Genomic DNA, 24,657 nt, shown 5'->3' with positions numbered 1-24,657 from the left:
CTCTGCAAGAGCTACGAAGCAAGATCAGCAAAGTGACAATTGAGGCTCAGTGAGAGAGAAGTAGACCTGTTTCCCAGAGCTCTGTGAACTCCGTCTTCTCCACCAACAGCCAAGCTATCCAGCACAGCTCAAGAAAGTCCACGTCACTTAGTATCGAAAGCGAGTGTCTTGAAAGACATTCCCAAAACCACTTAAGAAGGCATAAAATATTTGGAGATCTAGATATATTTCTATTTTGAGAGAAGGTACAAACCAGTCAGACCAAGCTTGAGATGGTAGCGTTCATCGTTCAGCCACGTCCTGTTCAGGCACTCTGTCACTTCCATCCGGACTCTGCTTTCCCTTCTCCAACAATTCGAACTTTCGAACGACTTGGAGCGTGGCATAATAACTGAAAGGTAGGGCGATAAACCACAGAGCGAGGTTAATACTGGCTGTCGCAATCAACGCTGTCGGCACAGCCTGAACACCAAATCCAACTGCAACTGCAGCGGTTTCGATCCCCCGAAGCAATGAACTGTATCGAATTTGATCGCCGGGTGAGTCCGACAAATTGCCGATACACCAGTAAATGTAATTCTCGACCAAGCCAAGACTGATGCGTTCAAACAGATACAAGCCAAAGCCACGACCGAAGGAGCGCTGATTGCCCCAGTCCAACACGGGGTTGGTGTGTCGGTACTCGTTCTGAATAATGACTGCCCAGATCCAGGTCGCACTGTTCATGAGCGCAATCACGACGAATGTTACAATTGCTCTATGCTTCCGATTTTTCAACCAAGGCAGATCCACTAACGACCCACCCAACCAAGTCGCCAGTGTCCCCACAACCGCAGACATGAAGCTTCCGAGTGCACGAGAGCGAACGGTGAAATAGGTCGCAAGATATGTGCCAGGGTATGCCTGGATCCACCCAAAATACCAGAACAGCGGGACAAGGAGCAAGATCGACCTACTCCTTGCCAGCCGCCACATCGCGCGGAGCTCTTCACGCCAGTGGATGCCGCGGGGGGCCTCGATACGCGTTCCGTCGTCTCTTTGAACTTTCTCTGGGTTTGACAAAAGGGGGCCGATGACCAGTCCAAGACACTGGATGGCGATAAAAGCGAGATATGTCTGGTACCCAACCTGGCCGCGCTGATTGACGCGGTGGTTTATGCCCAAAGAGACGGCACCGCCGATGATGTTGCCGAAATTGCGGAACGTGAACCAGGTTGCAATGTAGCGACCGCGCTTGTGTTGCTCGGGGTACCCAGTGGCGACGGCACCCTCAACACTCCAAAAGAAACCTGCGCTGATGCCACATGTGACACAACCAAGATACACAAGCCATGTTGCGCCAGTGCGATTGTTCAAATACAACCCTGCCGCGTATAGTGGGTATCCAACTGAACCCAAAGTCAGGGTCCAGCGAAAGCCGATCACATTTGTGATGAATGGACCCGCGAAACAGGTCACTGTCATCAAGGCGTATAGTAAAGCGTTAGCCGTGTTGACCAAATCTGGGCTCTGGGATCCGCCCACGCCCAAACCATTCATTGCACTCCATATCCCTGGCGCACAGAATGCACATAACCCTACGACCAGGATTTGAAAAAGTGTACTGTAAAAGAATTTGGGACGAGGTGGTGGGTGGTCATCTTGGCTTTCCACGGTCGTTGACACATTGGCTTTGACTTTGGAATGCCCTGATGCTGACATGATTATAGTGTGGGGTTGCAGGTGAGTAAATTACTGCAAATATGATCCCTGTTTTCATGTACAGGACCCAGTAAGGTCTATTTTATATGATCAGATGGAGACTCGTATGTCCCGTTTATCGGGGCGATGCCGAGACAAGCACGCAACACTATAACCGCATGGCATAATCACGATAACGCTCGGCAAGTGATGAAGAAGCCATAGCGGGTTTGAAAGGTGTCTCGTGTCACGAATCATGTGAGGGCTATCCAATAATACTCCGCTATCTCGGCAGTTGTGAGGGGTCGTCCTCTCAACTACAAATGTACCGCATGTGCCTGACTGTGATAACTTATCACCTACAATCTCACATTAACTCGAGGAAAAATGGCAACAACTACTGAAGAGCTGCAAATCGAGAAACTTCTGTTGGAGGACTCTATCGTCACATTTGAATCCTTCAGCCTCCCAGCTTCCAACCAACGTATCCTCGGACCACCGCATCCCAAGAACACAGTTATCCCGCTTGCACTGCGACCCGCCAAGTCCGACGCCAAGGCAACTCTCGAAGCTGTGGTAGAGACAATCAAGACTCTCCAAGAAAAAGACGGCATCTTGACCAAGAAACTCGCCAGGCATGGCACGCTGCTGTTTCGCAATCTACCAATCCACAACGCAGAAGAATTCAGCAAATTCGCGCATGCTTTCGGCTACAAACCCCACGAGATTATTGGCATTGTAGTCGACAGACCACTTCTTGCGCCAAATGTCGCGCCCGCGAATGAAGCGCCTAAGGAGGTCTTGATATACAGCCACAACGAGTCGCCGCAAGTACCACATGCGCCCGAGTATATCTTTTTCTACGGGCATCATGCGCCGTCGAAAGGCGGGGAATCACCGATCTCTTCTTCATTGGAATTATTCAACCGCACACAGCAAGAGATCCCAGAATTTATCGATGAATTAACGGAGAAAGGAATTCTGAGTAAAGTGACCTACAAAGTGGAGAAGCAGTTCGAAGGGGGTTCCACACTGAAGCAGGCCTTTGGCAAGGAAATCCAAGATGAAGACGACGAAGAGACAAAACGCCGCAAGATCGAGGCTCAGATCGCGCGCTACGCCAGAGGGGAGCATACGACGTGGGAGTGGACTGAGGATGGTCTTGTCTTGACGCACCGGCTACCTGTCATCCGAACGCAGCCCGGTACAAACCTGCCAACTCTCTTCACTGGGTTGGCAGCGTATTGGAAACGTACCCAGTTTGATGCCGAGGCGCGCAAGAAGGTCACGCAACAGCTCTTTGGGGATGGGACGCCTATTCCTGAAAAGTATCTTGCACATCTGGCGAAGATCACGGATGAGATTCGGGTTCTACATCGTTGGCAGGAAGGTGATGTGTTGGTTTACGATAACATCATTGCGCAACATGGTAGAGAACCTTGGCAAGGCGAGCAATCTGATCGAGTGATTATGGCAAGTCTATTCGATGGTGAACACGTGCCGGGCGCTTATGGATTTGGGGATTGGGCGCAGGTTGTGCAAGCGCTCGATTGAAACGCTTTTTTGCAAGAGAGAGGTGTATGCAATACAGAGACCTTCTAATTTGGGGTCGATATGTCTATGAATCTATGTGTGCTCGACTTGTGTTGGCGGTCACATATCATGCTTCTTTTGCTCCTTCACATCCGTCATAAATGCGGGCTTCAGCAACTGTTCAGTCAGTTAATTGCCCTCTTTTCAAGCCAAGCTCCCACTTCCCCATAATACGAAGCGTATCATCAGGCCCAGAATGGCGAAATCAGCCAAGTAAAAAGTGGAGCTGTTCCTAGCACTGCCCGGAAAAAGCAGAACGCAAGTGGGCAGTCAATCTCAGATCTATGTTGGACACAAAGTGCACCCCTACTCCAGATCCCATACAAAAGTGCATATTATCGTTACTAAGCATGCCTGTGGAAATTCCCCTGAGAATTCCAATCCTGTCATTTTAGTTAGAAAAGAGATTTTAATATATCTGGTTTTGTCCATACATTGTCGTATTGCCAGATTTCTGTCAACATTCTATCATTATTGCACCTGCACGCTAGCTTCCAAGGTTCTGCTACCTACATATGTACATAGGTACCTAGGTACACCCATGGATTGATTGTATGTATACAATTAGAATGATGTAAAGTTTTGGATCGTCATCATTATCACCATATTTAGCATATACACCTGGGCATATATATTGACACACGACCTTTATATTTCGACCCCATACCTCTATGATATTTTACGAGTGCTATATTCACCATGCCGGCTAAGTCTATTGTGTTCCTATCTGCATCTCCTGCTACAGCGGACGATCCAGACGCGATAGAACGAGTAAAACTCAAAAGAGAGCGCAGTCCTCAGCTACACAACCTCATTGGCTTTTTTCAACGCCAGGAAAAGCAAATTTTCTCCGCGCAGGACCTCGCCCGTCGCGGGGTGACAGCAATTGCCCTCCCAGATGTAGATTCACTCTTCTCAGATGAGGGTCATTTTCGGCTTCATGCTACCTTCCATCCTAAGATAAAGGTGGATGCTTGGGATATTCGAGATCCAAATTCAGAGGAAGAAGCATTTCATTCATACAGGGAAATCCAGCAAATGCTTTTTGCCAAAAACCGTCCGTTCGGTCTCACCTTCATTAGTGAACGCGGCCCGTGGGCTTCACTTCGGTATGTCTCTGTGCTTTAACGCTTCGCTATATGATGTCAGCAAATATGAGGGCCCTGGATCCCTGGAGCGAACAGTTAACATGAGATACTAAGATGATTTTATAGCACCCCAAGCCCGTTCTTTGGTGTGCTAAATGGGTTGTGTTATCCAATTGAGGGTGAGCATCTCTGGAAAGTCCAGACTCTGAAGGAGTGGAAGGGTCCCGAATCCGAAGAGCCGATCTACATTCCTCCCCCCATGTGAAAATGAATGTTTCCCACAACTGCTACGCTCCAGAAAATGCCCTGTTGGGCTCCGAAATGAGGGGTATTTTATCAGTGCTTTATAATCGTGTGTATCAACCAGGTTTTGAGCATGAATCGGTTTTTCCGGTAAGTTTAAGAGAAATTCAATAGCGGTTACTGGCGATGACTTACCTCTGAGCAGATACTATATATCTCGGGATATAAATTTCGTCAAGTACGCATTATCGAAGCAGTCTTCGATCTGCAATACCAAAAACTCACCTTGAAATTCACGCCGAGTTATAGCTTTCTGAAACGGAAGGAGGCTCCTTGGGACCTTTTTTTTTGTGTGAATGAAAGCTCGCCACGTACGGTGGAGGATCCAGAGAAACCCTTATCAGTCCCTAGCAGGAAAGAAAAAAAAGAGACAATGAAGTAAAGCTTAATAAAAACAATTAATCCTTTGCTATCATCTTCATCGAGACATCGCACGAGAAAAAGAAATTGAGTATAGAATTAGACCCTTAGGGGTGATGCTTATTAGGAACAACATTCCCGAGGAATTCAATAGAGTCGTCTTTCAAACTCTTAGTATAATAGCGAAGCCACGGGAGAAAAGATTTATGATAGATGATTATGGAAGAGCGAAGAGAAGAAGATCTACCATTAGCAACCTTCCAAGATTGGAAGGAAGTATGTCCTGACAAACAAACCAACTTACAGTAATAAACATGAAGCATAGTGTCCGTGGAAGCTAGCCTGGGCAACGCCCGGAGGATTTGATGCCACCATCGATATATGAATATCCGCCCTGATTTCAACGCTCGTATTGCTGGATGTAATTTCGACGGAACCGCAAGAATTCAGCACCCACTGCTGCCTCTCGGTGGCATTTAGGGTAGATGTTATTGAACGCGAAGGCTGTGGGTTCAGACACTCCGGAACAGCATTGGCTATATCTAGGGAGGAGGCAGCACGGCGGAGGATGAGGCTGCCCCAGTGAGCATCCGCCCCTTCCAGGTATTATCCATTTATATATTTGATTGTTTGCTGTATGGCAACCAAAGCCTGATGCAACTAACACCGCTCAATCGCGTGGATTATATGCTATCCCACCTGTACATATAAAATAGAATCTTGTGTTGCGCTTATCGCTTGAGCTTTCTTTCCTTTCGCATCCAACTAGTTTCCTCAACACTGATCCTTTTTATTTTTCGAAGGCTTTCAGCCTTCAGCACATCACTGCTTCATCAGTTATTGGTCGTTCATCGTTCTGTCAACATGCCCTCCGAAGAATCCAAAGGTAAGATAGTTCAAGGAGACATACCATAATGAGGGATTTTAATGCTCAATCTCTTCTACTGGCAGTACGTTTATCTTGAATCGTTTGAGGCAAGACTCTGAACTTTTACCAGGCATGATAGGTCTTACGCGCGAGGGTAGGGTTTGACCGAACCCAACTCAAATCAAATAGATCACTTTCTGTGGTGCAACAACTTGGAGAGGCATATGCCCCCTTTTCTCGGCCTCTGGACTGGGCAAATGGTCCACGGAATTTAATCGGTGTAACTCAGAAGAATGCAGCATTCTTGGCAAGAGATTGGAACGCTCGAACCCAAAGGGAAAGATTGTGAACAGTGTCGGCTTTACGGGGGCCCCTTCAAGTCATGTGTCGTATTCACTTATAATCTAACGGGGGTGCCCAAGGTGCTGTACGCTGGTGCTTGCATGAATTGCCGCATGCCCACCATCCGAGGTTGTAGTCTCGGTGTGGTTTTCTCTGCTGCGCTTTTTTGCAGGCTAATGCTAATTGTCTTCAGCTAGAAACAGGAGAGGCACATTCCTAAGTTGGCTCCTGGAAATTATGAAAATTTTGCCACAGCGTCCTTTTCCCTCGCTACTTACCCTCAATACCTTCGCCAAGAAACAAAAAGCTATTGTTCATCATTACAAGCAACCTCTAGTCGGACACCTAGGCATATGATGGATGGGCTGCTTATTCACTCCATTATGGAACATTCCACCGATGCTCCTGCTCCCAAGGCCAATAGAGATAATGACGAGCCCTCTACGGACAGCCCTTCCCGTACAAGATCCCAATACGATAGGGTTTGGTATTCATCACCTCTTGACGATCCCAGCGTGGGTTGACGGAAGACCCACGAGAAACGAGTGACTCTCCGTTCGCTGAAGTCTGCCAAGAATCGCATCGACCATGATATCGCGAAAGTTGCCGGATTCCTTGCCGAAGCTGGTCATATCGATTCTTCTAGTGATTATGGGGACGATCCTGATGCAGAAAATGTGTTTGCTGGATTCGAGCTTATGAAGGTGGGGATGGAGGATCAGCTGGAAGAAGAGGATGACAAAGAGGAGCCAGAAGAGGATGACTAGGAGCAGGATGAAGAGGAGAACACAGAGGAGGACGAAGAGGAGGATTAGGAACAAGAGGAAGAGGAAAACGAGCGAGATGATAGGCTACATGGGAACAAACGTTGGGCAAAGCGATAGGAAAAACAAGACAAGAAGCACTGGGATTCGGTACCCTCGTTGATAAATTGATAAACAAGATTATTGCTCGCTTTTCAATAAGTCCGCGTTGAGTCTCACTGTAAACGCTAGGTTACATCTTATGGAAATACTCCCTGCTGTTGGGGTATTTAGAAAGCCCAAAGATACTACTCGTGTCCGATGACTAGGGATATATATCACTGTGTACGAGTTTACACCAACCGGGGTCGCCTTGTTTTTTTTGAGTGTCTACGACTTGAAAAACTATAAACACGTGTTTCCATTGCCCAAGTATTGGGCTGTTAACTAGCTGAGATCTGGAAAAAAGAAGTATATCCCGTGATCCTGCATAGCCACAGTTCGATCACAATGCCAAGCCACTAGTGGCCGAGCTAAGCTAATCGGGCGCACACCTCGGGGAGCTTAACCACGTCAACTCTTCTGGTCGGCATGGGATCCTCATACTCCACAACATCAGAGGATGTCAACTCTGTCCGACATGAAGCTTCACCCTCTCATGAAGGGAACAAAATATACTACCCAAGACACTCAGCAGATGCCGTCGAGAGCTTTAACACTCTCCGACAAAAGCTGCCGTCTGAACTCGTCCTGGAGATCCTAGAATTTGCAGAGTACTGGGTGTTATCTACCGTCCACAGAGAAGACAGTGTGGATTATACTGAAAGCGACTGTCGCGACCGAACCCCATATTTGACATCTGAGCCCATTCAAGGCGAGCGGTTTCCCGTTCGTGAAATCAGAATCAACATCTGGAGCCATGATCAAGGATGGAGCAGCTATCGCGAAGATCACGGCACATTCAGAAACTCTTGGACGTGGTTTGATCTTGCTATCGAAAGACCACCAGGACGAGACGATATCTCCAAAGATGAAAATCTACGTCTGGCAACCAATGTTCACGCTGGACGCGCAGCGATGCATCACCGGATTATGTTCCACCGCGACCAGAAATTACGCTGGATGCAAAATCTTCAAGCAGGCGATCGGATTTTGATTGTGCCACGGGCGCTCTTTCCCGGGTGGAGGAATACCGTGGAAAAGGCTTCTATTGAAGTTTACACGAGCCCTGTTCTGTGACCATGTGCCTGTATTATTCCATATCGATTCTAATGTCAGCAAGTGTAGTCTATTTTATCCATAACCGAGTGTACACAACTTTCTCGGTTCTTTTTGAGATCTATCGATGCGTCCCGGGAGACAGAATGGCGGCTATCTCTTCATAGACAGAAAATACGATGCCACCACTCAGAAGTAGCCGGCCCAGTCGCATGGAACTACCCTTCCAAAACCCCCGAATCCCGTAGTCGCGAATAACGCTCCGGGAGGCTTCAACAATCCCAGCCCCTTGGACCCCCTGTGCACGCGTCTTGATGGTATCAAATGGTTGTGTAGCGTAGACAGTAACTACACCCGCGAAGGCACCGATGCCGAACGTCGTGAACACGTTTGTCTTGATGCCCCTAGCCTTGGTGGCTTCTTTGAGCACGTTGTATGTTCCCATACGAACTGCAGAAGTGGCCGATTGCTTCATCATCGTGGAGACAAGACCCCGATAAAGCTCGGTGATACCATGCCTTTGTACTAGAACTTGAGTTGCATGTATGGCCGACTTGAATTGTCGAGCGCCTTTTGCATCGTCGATTCTGTGGCGTATCGGTCAGCTCAAATGCGTTCCGAACAACAATGGCAGGGATACCAACAGTGCTGTTTTAATTCTCTCGGTCGGTGTTACTGCGAGTACACTCTCTACAGCGCCGGCGGTCATTCCGGCAAGCATACCCCGGCCAGCTGAGAGAACACCCAGGTCATCTGCAAGAGAGTTGCGGATTGTATCGTATGATACGAACCGGACAGCGGCTTTTGCAGTCGTTCCCTGCAGAATTTGGTCAACGTGAGGTCAACTTTCATTCGGAATGAATAGACCAACGATGACAAGAGTTGAGCACCCTGTGTACAGAGCACCCACACCTTCCTGTCTCGCAACTTGGATGATGAGACTGAGAGGATTGGACGTCCGAATAGCACTGTCATTCAACAGTTGAACGCGTGTCTTTGAATACTCAAATGGATACTGTGATAGTCAGTCATTGAATAATTATGTGCAAATCAAGAAACCGACCGTTATGGCTGCTTCCACTCCACCAGCAATTCCTCCGGCCACGAGCGACACCCACTGGGGCGTGTGAAGCTGGAATAAGTTAGTTAGAGTACTTAATTGATACTCAATTGAATAAATTACCCTCGACTTTTGTGGCTCAGGCTCCGATTTAGCAGGCGCAGACATGGTGCGATAGTGACAGCTTGCAGCTCAACCCGGTTGAATAGGGGGTTTGGCCCAATGGTTTATAGGATCTTTTGTGGGGAAGAACGGGGAATGATCTCCCGGTACGCGGGGGTACCGGGGACAAACGGAAGGAGAGTTGCCGAAATGTTGGGTGTGTCAACTGGCCAGAACCTTCTATAGTGATATAGACGGAAGGAATATCCAAACAGTACGTTCTGCCAGAGCAAACGATTCAAAAGGATATCGTGCTGATGCCGCATTCCAAGTTCCGTTTGACAAGCACTTCATCAGTCACGGTGAGCCTGTTCTCTGGCATTTCCATCCCTCGTCGTGGCGGATTTAACAGAGGTGAATGATGCCCGAAAAAGAAAAACCCCGTTGGTCTTTGTTGATGGAAGGAGTAGGTCCATCTAATTTAATTTGCATTAATCGACCCCTCTGAATACTGACCTGGTTCAGGACAGAGCATATAGTTGACACTCTTGCTTCTCGTTTTATAAGTCGATGCTTCAGAGGTATTGGAGCCATAATTATCATATACCTACTAGTTTAGAGACACACTTGTATAGATAGCTGTGATAAGAGCTTATTATATCTTGTCCAATCTGCCCAGATGTGTCTTTAGAAGGAACTTCTCTATTAAAATAGCGATTCATAAACATGGAACACAAGAAGCGAGAAAGGAATATCTCACATGCCCTATCGTGCGGACATGTCCCCATTGGCGTCATTACACATATGCATATGTATGTACAATGTGCAAGTTCATGTTTCGAGATAGTTGGGTATCACCAATATGCCCAGATTTGATCAATTTCGAGTTGATTCGGTAAAGCGTAAAGAACTCGGAATCGATGGAAGTAGACATAAATTGTCTCAACTTTTGACTGTTAGATTGCGCAGGCTCTACGGTATGTTTCGTTACTGGCCACTTCTGCTTTCAGGGATTTGGGTGAGGATTAAATAGCCTTTACGTTGAACTGAGGCTTGTTGATAAAGTAAATCGTCGCTCAGTTAATGCGGGGTTTGACAGAGATGAGATATAAAATCCACAATATGGTTTAAGTTGTGAGGTTACCTTCTGGGGACCTGCCACACCTCTTGATCTATAGATAATACATGACCTAATGGCAACCAGAGGAAAGGAGTGAAAGTGTTCTTTAGCACATGTGGACAGCTTCTATGAAAAGAAACAATAGAATGGCCTGGTTTTGGAGGCATATATTAGACAAAGGAAATCATAAAAGACAACTTATAGAAGCTAAAAGCCATGACCGGCCTAATCCGGTAGATGGAGCAAAATGCTCCACTCGCTATAAACCCCCTGGTGTATATACTAAGCAAGATCCGCAATGTTTCATTCCTTTTGAGATAGTTTTGATAATAAAGAGCATTCAGCTCTACGAATATCTAAAGGTGTTACGTGTCACTCCGTACCTGGTTACACCAATTTTAGGCAGTCTAAAACTGACGGGAGCCGCCTCTCACACCTAAGATGAGCCGCCGAGTCTTTTCTTCCTCGAAATTTCAACTAAAGCCCTCACCGCACCAGGCTCTGAGTCAGACTTGCGGTCACAGCTACATATGCAGGGGCCGGAGTGATGTGATATTTCGGCGTATATCAGGTTCTCATATGCAGTCCGCGCTATTTTAGAGTGCGAGCCTGAGTTTCACTTTGCAGAACATGGCATGTTCTCGGGTCTATGCATTTGATACAGGTATATAATCTGGCTACTAACGGGAACATCAAGTAAACCGAAGTCCGAGTATCACAATGACCAACCCCTGTCCTGCCTTGAGGTGGCTCTGTCTACCTGTTCTATCTGTCGCAGCTGTGGTTTGTGGGTTTTCAATCGCAAATCACACCAGGTTTCCTGACTGCCATTGCATGCCACAAGACACTTGCTGGCCTGAAGATTATCGATGGGCACAATTTAACAAAACAGTCGATGGGAAGTTGATTGCGACAGTCCCGATCGCCAGCGTCTGTCATATCGACTCGTTCGCACTGTACGATCAATCGCAATGCGCACAACTCCAGTCCGATTGGGGCCTACCGGAAACACACTATGAAAGCTCCTCGTCAATTATGGCGTCACGGTTCACGAACTTAAGCTGCAATCCCTTCTCGTCGAAAACATCACCTTGCACGATCGGGAACTACGTCCAGTACGCCGTGAACGCAACAGACGCCGCACAAGTCCAGAAAACAATTCATTTTGCAGCTCGGCACAACATCCGCCTCGTCATCCGTAATACTGGCCATGACCTACTTGGGAAGTCCACTGGAGCTGGAGGCCTGGCGATCTGGATGCATTACATGAAAGATATTTCCATTGTGGACTATGTGTCGTCACACTATTCCGGTAAAGCCATGAAGATGGGAGCTGGGGTTCAATCCTTTGAAGGCAGCGATGCCGCCTATAGAGCTGGACTTGTTATCGTTGGCGGCAATTGTCCAACGGTCGGGCTGGCAGGGGGGTATTCCCAAGGCGGCGGGCACGGCCAACTGGTCTCCCATGTGGGGCTCGCCGCTGATCAGGTCCTGGAATGGGAGGTCGTTCTCGCAAATGGGAAGCTGGTGACCGTGTCGCCAACAGAACATCCAGATCTCTACTGGGCATTGTCAGGTGGCGGTGGAGGGACTTACGGTGTTGTTGTGTCGATGACGAGCAAGGCTTACCCAGAGCTGCCCACGGCATCGGGTAACTTGTCATTCTCCGACACGGGTATATCGCGAGATACATTCTTTACAGCAGTTTCCATATTCATATCGATTCTTCCCTCGATCGGGGACGCTGGCGGTGCAAGTGTTTGGTGGTTGACGAACAATACTCTGTCAACGACACCTACTACCATTCCGGGTGGCACAGCGACACTTTCCAATTCTCTTTTTAGTCCTTTGATTGCATTCCTCAAACAAAACAACATACAACACAGTATGTATAAGATGCCACAAAGTTGGAGCGAGCACTGACAGAGTGTGAACAGCATATTATGTGAACGATTTCCCTACATACTACGACGCATACCAGACCATGAGCCCACCGGACAACATAACTGATCAACTTGCCGGTGGTCGTCTGATTCCAAGATCCGTAGTCGAGCAGAACCTGGCCGGTCTAAACACCATCTTCCGTAACATTATCGAAAAGACCGCCGGATTCCTCATTTCTGCAGTTATGGTAAACTCGTCTCGAGTTGCATATCCCGACAACAGCGTCAATCCAGCCTGGCGAGACGCTTTGATGGATGTTGTAATTGGAGCGTATGCATTATCTTCCTTTCAATGGTTATACAAGCTTTTATTAATCTTAATCTAGGCTGTTTGACTACACTGACGCGGATAGCAATGTCGCTCGCCACCAGCTCATTACCGATGTTCTTATGCCACCGCTAGAAGAGTTGACACCTGGAAGTGGTGCATATTTGAATGAAGCCGATCCAAACCAAAGGGATTGGCAACAGGCGTTTTATGGGGACAACTATGACAGTTTACTAGAGATTAAGAGAAAGTATGATCCTCACAATAGGTTCTACGCTTTTAAGGGTGTTGGTAGTGAGGCTTGGACGGTGGCTGAGAATGGACGATTGTGTAAGTCGTGAAGAGAAGGGGGAGACAATATCTATGAAAACAGACATCTGAAAAGACATCTAAAAAGACTACCAGAAAAGACTACCAGAAAAGACTACCAGAAAAGACTACCAGAAAAGACTACCAAAAAAGACTACCAAAAAAGACTTGACACGGCCGCATAAGCAGCCGACTATTCCTGTGATGATGAACCAGAAGACAACATTGCATGTAGTTTGTGTGTATCTGTGAGCTTAAGGCTTAACGGGATGAGTGTAGGCTTGTAGTCCAGCCTGACGACTGCTTATGGATAACTTGTCATCCATTGGAGTTTCTTGTCATCAGCAATTTGGTCGTGATCTTCCGAAAGTTAATCATATCAATCATAGAGACCACCATCCCTTCTCAATGATCGTCGCCGCAACTTCCTTCAGGGTGGGCCAAAGTGCACTGATCTCGCCTGCTGCGTTACTTGGAAGTGGTCCGGCCTTCCGGGCGTCGACATAGTCTTGAAGTTGCTTCAGAGTGCTTGGTCCGATGACAATTCGGTCAGGATCTTTGAGGTTGGAGTGAAAAAGCAGCCAGCGCAGGGCGCATTGGGCCCCCGTGGTCCCCACCCTTTTACCAATAGTGTCCAAGATTCGCATCGCTTGGTGATACAGGGGCTGATCGTACCACATACGATAAACTGCACCGAGCATGTTACCCTCTCCGACCTCGAAGCGGGTACCCTCCAACTGTTCAGGGGATGGAGAATAAGAAAGCTTCCCGGTGAGGAATCCGCCCGCCAACGGCGAGGTTGCCTCAAAGTCAATGCCGAACTCACGCAGTATGGGGAACAGCTCATCCTCGTAGCCTCGGCAGAAAACGTTGTACTGGCCTTGATAAACGGAAGGCATAACCAGGTTTTCTTCGACTGCGATTTCCATCCAGGCACGAATTGCAGACGGACTGTAGTTGGAGAGACCCAACCTTTCAAAGTACCCCTCACGATAGTAATGGTCGAAGTGTGCAGCTTGTAGAGGAATGGGGGTCTTGCGGTCCGGGGCATGAGCATACAGGGTGTGGATCTAGTAATAATCGTGTTAGCGTTATACATATAGCAAGTGTGCGCCTTTACTGACCTTCTTCACCTGCAGTCGCTCCATACTGGCCTTGATAGAGGCTCCCATGTTTTTGAAGGACAACGAGTCATCGCCCATGAAGAGAACCTTCGTGTCAATGACTGCATTCTCTGGCTTCTTTTTACCGAGTAGTTCCTCCGATTCACCAGGATTTGTGGCGGGATACAAGGCAGCCGTGTCAAATTGATGGATTCCAGCCTCCGTGAGACTCATCATCAGATGGTCCACATTGTCAGCTGTCCAAGCCACACCGAATCCTTGGGCACCCAATACATAGCGAGGGGTATCCATGGCTGGATGGAAGAACAGAGGGCAGATTGTTGAAGATGTTGAAAATGTCGAAAAGAGAGACGAAGAAATGAGAAAGTGAAAAGGGAAAGTGTTTGGCCTCGAATGGAAGGCGCGTTGCACGAACTTCTTCACCTTCCCATATTTGTCAAACCGTGGGATTGTTCAAGTGTAACTTATTTTTCCTCTTTATATATTTTCAACGGAGATTTATTTCTGGATATCATTTAATCTGTCCTGCGTTTAGCTAGCACCTGGTTCCCGAATTCCTCCATCTTCGCAACCAGCTCATCTGTCCAACTAATATGCGGCGAGTGACCACAGGGCGCATGGTACACTGTGAATGGCTTGCTCTGACTCGCTGCCATTCCTTCTTGATACTCCTTGGGCAATGTAAGGTCCTTTTCTAGTACAAGATAGGCGCACGGGAGCACATCATAAGGATTGTGGGTAAGGGGACTATTCATAACAGGAGCTGCTGTCAGCGTGGAGGCCCACTTCTTCGCAGTCGCCTCGTCAACATCGTTGAAGAGGTATTTTTCTGGGTATATCATGGTCCCGAGGCCATTCACTCCGTGTTTCTAATATTAACGGTCAGTATCTACAAACATAAGTTGGTTCACTAGTCAACCCACATGGAACTGCATAAACGGAGGCACGACAACTTTGCCGTCCGGGGGCTGAAAGAATGAGTGGACTGATTGTCCTTGCAGAACAATGAAGGCTCCGATGAAGAATATCCCAATGACACCGCCGATCTTTCCTTCCCTTGCGCGGACAGGAGCTTGGCGAGAAGATTGTGCAGCCTCAGCGGCGACCCAACCACCGGAAGAGTGTCCTGCGAGTAGTACAGACTTTCCCTGTGCAATCAACTTGTCGAGCAGCATCCCAATCTCTGCTGCATCATCTGCAGGGAGAGGATAGCCTCCTGGGGGAGCCTTGCGGTCGAAATCAGGGTTGTTGGGGTTGCCGACATTGAGCTGACTTAGATCACAAGTGGGCCGTTGGGGACAATGGGCTTCGATGCCTTTAGCAGTCAAGGCATCGACAAGAGCTTGATATGGGGCGGGAGTATGGTAGGAGCCATGACAGATCACAACTGCAAAGGAATCGGAAACCATGGTGAGTTGTGAAGGAGGAAGAGTTGGGGGCAAAAGAAAGTCAAAGGTTCCCCGCACGTGGTTTAACAACCATATATCGTGTTGATGCCTGATGGCAAAAAAAAAATTTCATGAGACTATCTATGCTTTGAGCGTTATGTTTGAGGGATAGATCTAATGCAATTGGTTTTCTCTTTCAATTATGTCTTTTTGTTGAACTAATTTCAATGTGATAAAATGACCAGTACAAACGGCTCGGAATCAAGGTGGTACAAATCTGACATGCATTACGGAGCATAAGCATCCCCGTCCTGGCGCGTTGTCAGGTCTGGAAGTTGTCAAAAAAGTCCAGTTCCTGACTGTTGAGCCGTGCAGATCTCCCGCAAGGAAAAGGGAACGTGCAGGTCAAGGATGTTCTTGAACATCCCACTCCGAGACAAGAATCCCCGCCTTCAAACAGTAGAATTCTCTGATACTCGAGGCAGCACATTTAGACTATGCACATCCAGGTCGCGCGTCACCAAAATGCCTGTCTCTGGAGCTTCATTTTCTGCCCCAGCCCCAATAAGTGCCGTCGGCGCACCGACAGGCTCCACTTCCTTTGTATGGCCTCGCTCTTCCCCCTCATTGTGACTGCGATCGAGTATGGAAAGGAGGGAATCGAATTTCGCAGGACGACGGCGGATTCGAATTGACCCAATTGTGGGCAAATCGCGTGGTTGCGCTGAATGTACGTTTCGCTTGCGAAACAATAGGGGCCCAAACGTTGGAACACAGGCCACCAAGATTCCTGCTGTCATTTCTGCCATGATAAAAATAGAGGAATCTCTGAGGCAGTAAATTAGGTCGTCAGCCGGACACAACTTGGTCTGAATAATGCGGCCCAGATTGATACCGGCCGTGCTACTAGCGGTCAGCAACTGAAAATGGAACGGGACTGGGCTCGTGGGGGACTTACAGGATGCCTATCGCGAAAGATGCAGTGACGCCGGTCTTTTTTCGACTCGACATTTGCAGCCGCCAAACAATAGGGAGCGGCAACAACACGACTCCCAAATCAATGCCCATGTTGAACCCTGCAGATGCATACTGTATCTTCAAAACATCCCCACAGCTCCCTGGAATCGTGCGGTCCCAGTTGTAGGCAACTGGGCGACAAAGCAATGCGATGGTTAATACCGCAGACACCCAGTATAGGAAGACGAGACATCCCACCCCAGTCGCACACCAGAAGAATTTCTGGTTTCCTGGGAAGATCTCCATATATAAAAGGAGTATGGAGAGTCTAAAGCAGACTGTCGAGGTTGCCCACATCCATTCTGATGCCCAGAAAATCTAACTAGGTTAACATCTCGCATAAACCTGCAAGCAGGAGATCAAGTACCTTCAATGCGCTAGCCAACTCTCCTGGGTTTCGTACAGCCATGGTCGCCGTATGTCCACCATAGCCAGCTGTAGTGGCCCCTGATATGAAATCTTAGCTCCGTTTGCCGCATATTGAGTCAATCGGATCGGCTCACCAATCAGCATGTCCACCACATAGCCAGTCAATAGCACCTGGAATCATAATCAGCGGGGTGAAGAGCTTGAAACCAAGTCAAACACACCAGTGAGAAGAAAACAAGGTAATCATGACTTTTCAAGCCTCGACGTCGAATATGTATAGAGGCCACCCGAAGTGCAACAGCTACTGCAGCAATGAAGAAAAATATTAAACTCCACACAATCAAAACCGGAGAGCGATGATTCAAGTGGATCATGTTTGAGAAAGGAGTCAGCGATGACGAGGTCTGACAGTATAGCACAAAGTTGGTCGACGGTATATATTACGTAGGTTAATAGCGGAAGTGTTATGTCGAGAGGAACAATGGCATTTTGCAAACTCAAGAAATCCAGTCACTTCAACTAATGTGTTATGGTTGTTCAATTTAGAGAACAGCATATGCAAATAGTGTCTGATACGGAAAGCGTCCATGAACACTGCAGACTTCATTTCGTACAACGTGAAAACCTTCACCTCAACTTCCTCTAATTCGCGGATCAGCAGAGTTTCAGCTAGGGAAATACCCAGGTGAGACCCTAGCAACTGCATTGAGGGCCAAACTTCCAAATTTGTTCTTAGGCAGAGATTACAGTGGCTCGGTCATTGACATCGAGACACACTCTTCCCACCAAACCCACTGCAGCCCCCTGCATCCTCTCTCCATCGGTACATTCCGAGACAGCGACCTTCGTCCGTTTGATTCAAAGTATTCTACTCAAAATGCCTCTTTTCAGGGATACATACGCGGAGAATATGCAGCGAGATTCCACCGAAGCGCAAAGGTAAGAACTCACCAACAGCCAATGAAAACATCAAATACTAACATCGGCTGGGTAGGCTCGACGAGCAATTCGATCTTCTCACCGAGTAAGTAAATCCGCCAAGTCCTGTGTTGCGAAGCAGCCCACAAGTAAACCATACTGACTCCTGCTGACACAGAAACATCGGCTACCTGCTGCACCCGTCCGTTCGAGACAAAATGCATCCCCACGCGCGAGTGGCTGACATCGCCACCGGTACTGCAGCTTTCCTGCGCGACCTCGCCCATGACTGGTCAGACGCAATCTTACACGGCTATGACATATCAACTTCGCTCTATCCACCCGCAAGAACCCTCCCCAGAAACGTGACTCTGCACCTTCTCGACGCCCGCAAGGATGTTCCCGTCAGCCTCTACGGACAGTATGATATCGTGCACGTTCGACTGATTGCCGCCGGTCTCGCGGCGTCCGAATGGGGGAGAGTTGTTCCCAATCTTGCTAAGCTTCTAAAGCCTGGTGGTGCTATGCAGTGGGAAGAGTGCGACTTTACTAACGTTCGCCACCTCCCCGGTAGACCTGATTCTACGACCGATGCTGCTAGCACCATAGGGGCTATGTTTCTCACTGCCATGAAACCCCGATTCGAGTCTGGCTGGAACCGATTGGCGACCGAGATGCGCGCTGCGGGTCTTGACAATGTCCATACTGAGGCTGTTTCTGCGGATCGCGTGTATGATACGCGCGCGCGATTGACTGCAAATGGGATGAGGGCCATGTTCGCGTGGGCGCGTCTTCATTCTGCTAGGGGCTCGCGGGGGGCGCTACCCATGCAGCAAATTGAGGATCTGGAGCAGAGGGCTTATGCGGATATTCAATCTGGTTGTTATGTTACATTTGACATCCACGTTTCCTGGGGATTTCGGCCCGAGGAGGAAGAATGAACAGGCATTGTCTACAAGATGTATCTAGCTCAACACTTCTCACATGGAATTTTAAACAAGGCAATCGAAATCGATGAAGAATTATTTTTACTCATATTACCTCCACATTGAGCCCTATCTCGCTTCACCTGCCTATACCCGACTTTGAAACACAAGCCGACAGGCACCAGGCTGTGCGGTCAATTGGTCCTTCATATCCCGTTCCACAGCCTCGCCATTATTTTCACCAGATGCAAATGTGATCCGATAATGGAACACCAAGGCAGCGGTTACATGACGGATTTGGGCAAGGGCTAAATGACGGCCAACGCAGCTCGTACGCCCTTTCGAAACAGAGAGTCAGAATACGAGCCTCTTGTTATTTCCGTGCAACCCAACTAGCCACATGGGATATCTGACCACACGGGTCAATGGTAGGGTTGTAGCTTACCGACGCCAAAAGGAGCAAATGCCCTTTTATCCTTGATCAACTCCGGCTGGCTGTACCACCGTTCGGGAATGAACTCATGGGGGTTGACATATGCTGTCTCAACTTGAAATTAATTTTAGTATTTCTGACCTAAGAGAGGATAAGGGGGTTCTCACGTCGACCAGTTGTGTAGCGTGGTGCACATATTTTGGTATTTCCCGGAATAAACGTGCCATCTATCATTAGTCCTTCTGGTGGAGTTACTCGTGAGCTGAAGGTTAGTACTGCTGGAAGTAATCGCATTGCTTCGTTTATAGTCCCCGTCAAATGTGGCAACGTGGCCAAGGCAGCTGGATTCCCCCTGTCAACCCCTCGAATCTCCTCGTATATCTTCTCAGCATCCATGGGATAGCGAGCGAGAAAATAGAAGAGGAGAGTTAGGCTTGGAGCGGTGGTGTCACTAAGGTTATCAGTCTATTGCCTCATGATATCTAGTCATACCGACCTTCCGGCTACAACTAGTGTTGCAGTATCACCGCTCAACCAGCGCGCCCGCGTGGGATCTGATCCGTGCTTAACATGGTCATCAATGAAACAAGATGCAATATCGCGATCTGGGAGTGTTTTCTAGCTCTATGTTAGTCAGATGTTCGGTTGCCCATACAGTTTCCAGTACCTTCATCCGTCCAGCCATGCATTGATCACAAAATTCGAGCATATGAAACCAGTGCCGGACCTTCCACAGCGAAGGAATAAATGCAAACCCTAGTCTCGGGATCCATATGGCAGGACTGAATGGACCCAGCAACGTGAGTGCCGAGCGCAGCATGGCTATCGACGAATGCCACCTCTTGTTTTTCATCATGCCGAAATCTTCGCTGAAGGCAAAATCACCCATAGAGTCAAAAGCGAAGAAATACATCAGGTCATTTATAAGAACAGGGCGTGACTGTTCCAAAGCAACTAGACTTTGCAGTGTTCGTACCTTTTCCACCACCCGCTGATGATACTGGGCCAATGCTGAACGACCGTGTTAGTACTCAACATATTATGGGCCATTGGGTTCACCAGACCTTTTCGGCTCAGCGCTTGCTCCCACATCTTCCGCCGTTCATGATGCAGCTGTCGGTCGCGAGTAAAGATTGAGGATATCCGAGGATATAGAAGGTCGTACCAATCAGAGCGTGTGTTGCGATTGTCAGCACCATCCATGGCTTCGTAGGCCTCGGGGTGGAACATGGTAATTTCGGCGGGACCTGAAGATCCATTCCCAATGTCATTGGAGAGTCCCTCTTGGGGTGTGGCATATCTTACCCGTTCGTACAAACTCCCCATATTTTTCGTGCCAGGCCTGCAAGACGAGATGCCCGCGAGAATCACGGCATTTCCAAACATGCCATAATTTGGTTACTGCAGCTAATTTTGGACCCGGGAAGTGTCTCAATCGATGGAATATGAGTCGGTATACCGTAATGCTTGTGAATAGTGATAAGAGATAGCATGTCGTCAAGTATATTGTCTGAACCAAGCCGGCCTGGGTCCTTCTACGACCAAACCAACAGCTTGCATAAAATAGACCCCCAGAAAGAAGATGAAGAACAACGACCCTAGGGGCCTTAAGATGCCATTCTCCGTGAATAAAGACCAGATGGTGGGCCAGTAGCCCTGCAATAATTGCAACTGCCCCTGGAGCTAGCATGATAATGATCAAACCGAATGTTTTGGAACTGTAACAATGGCTATTTCCAGCCTCAAAGTGGGACGTGTACTATAGTGGCTCCGATCAGAGCTCTTTGCTTCATAAAGGTCACAGTGAAAGAAAGACCAAACGACAATGTTGGACAGCACTCGTCATTCTCGGCCATCGGAGGATATGACCTAAACTCAGCCTTTTTTGATATCTACCTAGGCAGGTAACCTAATGCGTCTATACACTGCCGCAACTGCTCAACTATTTAGCATTGGTTCAACGCCTTGTCCGAGATATTCAAAAGTCTACGACCTTTGCTTCTTATTTTCCTCTCGTTTGATCGCTCATTGTTCATGTATTCCCAAAGTTCCGGTCCCAAGGCTTAAATGCAACCTTGTCTGATATAAACACCCGACTCACGCCAGATATATCATATACCGTTGATACTCCTCAGTCATGAGCCGATGTTTCTTAATTGTCCAAAGGGCATTCGAATCTCTGTGGTACCACTCATATACCCTCTGGCTATTCGTCTTCAGCGATTTCAAAACTATTGTGGTACCAAGTACGATTTTCGGAATCACAAACGCATGGGCCGCGTCAAAATACGACCCACATGTTGCGGGAGCTCTGTCTCCTCCGCAGACCATCAGCGATGCTCCAAAGTCGATTGGAAGAGTTCTCGCGGCATTATCTTGGCTTCTGATCAACTTAATTCCATTCGCCATCAATAACCAACGGGGTCAAAGAGCCATTGCCGAGGACGGTTTGAACAAGCCATGGCGCCCGTTTCCTCGCGGCCGCATTTCTCATCAGTGGGGCACGCGAGTCATGATCATCCTATATATATTTGCGCCGATATATAGTCTTGTATTCGCCGGGGGAGTCCGACATTCTATCACTTTGATATGGTTAGGGGTGTGGTACAATAACTGGGGTGGCGCGGACAAGAACCCGGTCATTCGGAATATTATCAACGGACTAGGGTATACCTGTTTCGCATCGGGGGCGATGGAAGTGGCGTTAGGCGGCTCTTTGCTCCCTCTTCACCAGCTTGGGTGGTTGGGAGGGTGGCTTCTTGTCATTATCGGGATTATTTTCTCCACTGTCCAATTGCAGGACATGTCTGATCAGCCTGGAGATGCTAAACGCGGTCGGCGAACGGTGCCTCTGGTGTGGGGTGATAATGCGGCGCGATGGACTATTGCCCTACCCATGCTGGGTTGGGGAATATGGTGTCCGATGTTCTGGAGTGTTTCATCTTCTTGGTTTACCATCAGCATGACATTGGCTTCGCTGGTGGCCTTGAGGACTCTGGTGGTTCGTTCTGTTCAAGGGGATAAACAGACATTTCGACTTTGGAATTGTTGGATCGCGGTTATATATATGCTACCCCTAGTCTCTCAAGGGGAACCTATTCAGAGCAGACTTTCAAGTTATGTTGGGTAAGAGAAATGGATATAAGCCACTTACTCCTCTAATTTCGTGATCGCCTTACATCCAGATACCGTTTTACGGACCTAAGGCGTCTAGCTAAATACACCCTTTTCATGATCAATTGTAGTCTTCACTCAGGACATACTGTGCCTTGCATGTGTAATGATTTCGACTATATTCGGTGATAAGAACACCGGATGCCGAGATCAGTGAAGATACCCGTGCACGTATGGTGTTAGAGCGGACTGAGCCTAAAGCCGCTAATCTCCGAGTAGCCAACTCTTGATGACGTTGCCATCTCTGCTGTACTTAAGAACATTCATTTCACTTCAATTTGTTTTCTTCTCTTTTGAAATATCATCGGCTTGAATATTTACTCATCATGGGTTTCCTTTACTCACAATTTCTCGTTACTCCAACATATCCAACACAGGATTTCGCCGACCAGACCGTGCTCATCACCGGCGCTAATGTCGGCTTAGGGCTGGAAGCTGCACGTCACATCACGCGACTAGGCGCAGCACGAGTGATCCTTGGTGTTCGAAACGTGGCTGCAGGCAAAGAAGCAAAAAAAGACATTGAGAAGTCTACAGGCCGCCCAGGCGTCTGTGAAGTGTGGGAGATCGATCTGGCTTCCCACGCCTCGGTCCTTGCCTTTGCCGAGCGCATCTCAAAGCTCCCCAAGCTCGACGCAGCCATCCTCAATGCAGCAATCGCCACAACACAGTTCAGCACTGCCGAGGGCTATGAGCGAAGCGTCACTGTCAATGTCATCAACACTCTATTCCTCGGTCTTCTCCTCCTGCCAACCCTGAAAGCTACACGTCAAAAGAACCCATCCCGCACGCCCCGACTTACCTTCATTGTTAGCGAGGTACACGCATGGGTGGATTTCACAGAATGGAAGGAAGACGAGCCAATGAAGTTCATTAGCGACGAAACAAATGCCAAAATGCACGAGCGTTACCCATTATCGAAGCTGCTCCAGGTGCTGCTTGTGCAGGAATTAGCAGGGCGGGTGCCTGGATCAGAGGTGATCGTTAACATGGTCAACCCTGGCTTCTGCCACTCACAACTAACACGAGAGGGTGGCTGGAAGTTAACATTGATGAAAATGGTATTGGCGCGATCCACAGAGGTTGGATCTCGAACGCTGGTGGCGGGCGCTGCCGCTGGACTCGAAAGCCACGGTGCATACATGACAGATGGACATGTAGAGAACACTGCGTTTTCTCCTTTTGTCCGCAGTGATGAGGGGCGTCAAGCCCGTGAGAAACTATGGGCGGAGCTGTCGTCGATCCTTGAGGGCGTTCGTCCTGGGATTATGCAGAATGTCTGATTTGGTTGCTAGGACTTGGAAATACTTTAATTTAATTTGTATTAACGAATCAAATGAACATAATTCATAAGACAAGTCTGCATCTGTTAAAACAATTCCTTCTCACCTAATATATAACGGAGTACATTGACTCCATTTGCAGCTGACTCTTTGTACTACTGCTACTTCAGAGCTGACTATTCAGAGGGCAAGAAAAACAACGCAAATCAGCGCTGATCTTTGATCTTATTCGCGAAGTGCCACAAAACCCCCGGCACCAATTGCCCGCTCTGTTAGCTCGGATGCTCAGGCAGCCCATTTCACAATACAATGACCTCTCACACCAGAGCAAACACTCCGTGAGCACAAAGTGGTGGTGCTGTACAGAGTACATCTTGCGAGCTCCAAACTTGCCGAACTATGGCTATGATTTGCTCAATAGATGCCCGTGGCGTGAATAACGAGATCTTATTGATTGCCCACTTGGTTTAACAAAGAGACCGGTGCCAAGAGGCATGTTCACAATGAGACAGCTTCTGCATGTCTGTTCCCTGTGCAAACTGCCGTACATTTAGGAAAGGGAAATCCCTAATACTCAACTGTGATAATTTCTTTCTCCACACTAGTTACAGTTTATCTTCATCTTCATCATGGCTCCTGTCCTGTTAGAACCCACTATTGTTGTTTCTCACCCGAGTACTGCCCCATTGAAGGTAGCAGTCAATGGTACTTCTAAAAATGGAGTTGGCCTCACCCTGAAACCACGTTCTTGGCGACTTCTGCACCTTGCCGATGCCCTCAACCCTCCTCCACCCGCCCAAGAAGAACATCCGGATATTCATATCCAGCGACTCCTTCAATTGGCCTGGGTTACCACGATCAGAGCATTTTCCTGCTCGACAACCCTATACATTGGTCAAGACTATGCAAAGGGTCAATGCTACATAGGCGAGGCAGCTCATGGCTACTTCAAGCCGACCGTCCAGATCCACGTAGATCCCCATGATACCGTCGGAGACCTCTTCCCACGAAAGCGTTGAATCATTGGG

At 48.2% G+C, this 24,657-nt stretch overlaps 14 protein-coding genes across 14 annotated transcripts; 8 read left to right on the top strand and 6 right to left on the bottom strand.

Annotated features, from left to right (window-relative positions):
* Window positions 1-282: 282 nt before the first annotated feature.
* N7471_011644 (Major facilitator superfamily domain general substrate transporter) lies at window positions 283-1,701 on the bottom strand (the record flags this gene model as incomplete). The annotated part of the gene is made up of 1 exon (XM_057284363.1): window positions 283-1,701. One exon carries the CDS (start codon window positions 1,699-1,701, stop codon window positions 283-285), a length of 1,419 nt encoding a protein of 472 aa, XP_057130629.1.
* A 366-nt stretch (window positions 1,702-2,067) lies between these two features.
* Window positions 2,068-3,234, top strand: N7471_011643 (uncharacterized protein; the record flags this gene model as incomplete). Its single annotated transcript, XM_057284362.1, has 1 exon — window positions 2,068-3,234. One exon carries the CDS (start codon window positions 2,068-2,070, stop codon window positions 3,232-3,234), a length of 1,167 nt encoding a protein of 388 aa, XP_057130628.1.
* Window positions 3,235-3,972: 738 nt separating this feature from the next.
* N7471_011642 (uncharacterized protein) lies at window positions 3,973-4,626 on the top strand (the record flags this gene model as incomplete). The annotated part of the gene is made up of 2 exons (XM_057284361.1): window positions 3,973-4,382; window positions 4,488-4,626. 2 exons carry the CDS (start codon window positions 3,973-3,975, stop codon window positions 4,624-4,626), a joined length of 549 nt encoding a protein of 182 aa, XP_057130627.1.
* A 1,961-nt stretch (window positions 4,627-6,587) lies between these two features.
* On the top strand, window positions 6,588-7,001 carry N7471_011641 (uncharacterized protein; the record flags this gene model as incomplete). The annotated part of the gene is made up of 2 exons (XM_057284360.1): window positions 6,588-6,749; window positions 6,801-7,001. 2 exons carry the CDS (start codon window positions 6,588-6,590, stop codon window positions 6,999-7,001), a joined length of 363 nt encoding a protein of 120 aa, XP_057130626.1.
* A 567-nt stretch (window positions 7,002-7,568) lies between these two features.
* Window positions 7,569-8,216, top strand: N7471_011640 (uncharacterized protein; the record flags this gene model as incomplete). The annotated part of the gene is made up of 1 exon (XM_057284359.1): window positions 7,569-8,216. The coding sequence occupies one exon, from the start codon at window positions 7,569-7,571 to the stop codon at window positions 8,214-8,216; it is 648 nt and encodes a 215-aa protein (XP_057130625.1).
* Window positions 8,217-8,316: 100 nt separating this feature from the next.
* On the bottom strand, window positions 8,317-9,423 carry N7471_011639 (Mitochondrial carrier protein; the record flags this gene model as incomplete). The annotated part of the gene is made up of 5 exons (XM_057284358.1): window positions 8,317-8,782; window positions 8,840-9,012; window positions 9,067-9,210; window positions 9,259-9,327; window positions 9,379-9,423. The coding sequence occupies 5 exons, from the start codon at window positions 9,421-9,423 to the stop codon at window positions 8,317-8,319; spliced, it is 897 nt and encodes a 298-aa protein (XP_057130624.1).
* Window positions 9,424-11,197: 1,774 nt separating this feature from the next.
* On the top strand, window positions 11,198-13,029 carry N7471_011638 (FAD-dependent oxidoreductase; the record flags this gene model as incomplete). The annotated part of the gene is made up of 3 exons (XM_057284357.1): window positions 11,198-12,362; window positions 12,415-12,691; window positions 12,747-13,029. 3 exons carry the CDS (start codon window positions 11,198-11,200, stop codon window positions 13,027-13,029), a joined length of 1,725 nt encoding a protein of 574 aa, XP_057130623.1.
* A 351-nt stretch (window positions 13,030-13,380) lies between these two features.
* Window positions 13,381-14,412, bottom strand: N7471_011637 (aldo/keto reductase family protein; the record flags this gene model as incomplete). Its single annotated transcript, XM_057284356.1, has 2 exons — window positions 13,381-14,067; window positions 14,122-14,412. The coding sequence occupies 2 exons, from the start codon at window positions 14,410-14,412 to the stop codon at window positions 13,381-13,383; spliced, it is 978 nt and encodes a 325-aa protein (XP_057130622.1).
* A 224-nt stretch (window positions 14,413-14,636) lies between these two features.
* Window positions 14,637-15,530, bottom strand: N7471_011636 (alpha/beta hydrolase; the record flags this gene model as incomplete). The annotated part of the gene is made up of 2 exons (XM_057284355.1): window positions 14,637-14,990; window positions 15,045-15,530. 2 exons carry the CDS (start codon window positions 15,528-15,530, stop codon window positions 14,637-14,639), a joined length of 840 nt encoding a protein of 279 aa, XP_057130621.1.
* Window positions 15,531-15,961: 431 nt separating this feature from the next.
* On the bottom strand, window positions 15,962-17,269 carry N7471_011635 (uncharacterized protein; the record flags this gene model as incomplete). Its single annotated transcript, XM_057284354.1, has 5 exons — window positions 15,962-16,412; window positions 16,468-16,844; window positions 16,894-16,973; window positions 17,030-17,066; window positions 17,117-17,269. 5 exons carry the CDS (start codon window positions 17,267-17,269, stop codon window positions 15,962-15,964), a joined length of 1,098 nt encoding a protein of 365 aa, XP_057130620.1.
* Window positions 17,270-17,772: 503 nt separating this feature from the next.
* On the top strand, window positions 17,773-18,754 carry N7471_011634 (class I SAM-dependent methyltransferase; the record flags this gene model as incomplete). The annotated part of the gene is made up of 3 exons (XM_057284353.1): window positions 17,773-17,834; window positions 17,890-17,919; window positions 17,992-18,754. The coding sequence occupies 3 exons, from the start codon at window positions 17,773-17,775 to the stop codon at window positions 18,752-18,754; spliced, it is 855 nt and encodes a 284-aa protein (XP_057130619.1).
* A 132-nt stretch (window positions 18,755-18,886) lies between these two features.
* N7471_011633 (cytochrome P450) lies at window positions 18,887-20,862 on the bottom strand (the record flags this gene model as incomplete). Its single annotated transcript, XM_057284352.1, has 7 exons — window positions 18,887-19,077; window positions 19,185-19,286; window positions 19,340-19,623; window positions 19,669-19,790; window positions 19,840-20,183; window positions 20,237-20,455; window positions 20,478-20,862. 7 exons carry the CDS (start codon window positions 20,860-20,862, stop codon window positions 18,887-18,889), a joined length of 1,647 nt encoding a protein of 548 aa, XP_057130618.1.
* Window positions 20,863-22,672: 1,810 nt separating this feature from the next.
* N7471_011632 (putative short-chain dehydrogenase/reductase family protein) lies at window positions 22,673-23,629 on the top strand (the record flags this gene model as incomplete). The annotated part of the gene is made up of 1 exon (XM_057284351.1): window positions 22,673-23,629. The coding sequence occupies one exon, from the start codon at window positions 22,673-22,675 to the stop codon at window positions 23,627-23,629; it is 957 nt and encodes a 318-aa protein (XP_057130617.1).
* Window positions 23,630-24,258: 629 nt separating this feature from the next.
* Window positions 24,259-24,648, top strand: N7471_011631 (AMP-dependent synthetase/ligase; the record flags this gene model as incomplete). Its single annotated transcript, XM_057284350.1, has 1 exon — window positions 24,259-24,648. The coding sequence occupies one exon, from the start codon at window positions 24,259-24,261 to the stop codon at window positions 24,646-24,648; it is 390 nt and encodes a 129-aa protein (XP_057130616.1).
* Window positions 24,649-24,657: the final 9 nt, after the last annotated feature.

Source organism: Penicillium samsonianum (genome assembly GCF_028829775.1).
Source record: "Penicillium samsonianum strain IBT 33392 chromosome Unknown utg000007l_segment0_segment0, whole genome shotgun sequence".
NCBI lineage: Eukaryota > Fungi > Ascomycota > Eurotiomycetes > Eurotiales > Aspergillaceae > Penicillium > Penicillium samsonianum.
Note: the sequence above shows the minus strand (reverse complement) of the source record. Positions and strands in the feature narration are given on the sequence as shown.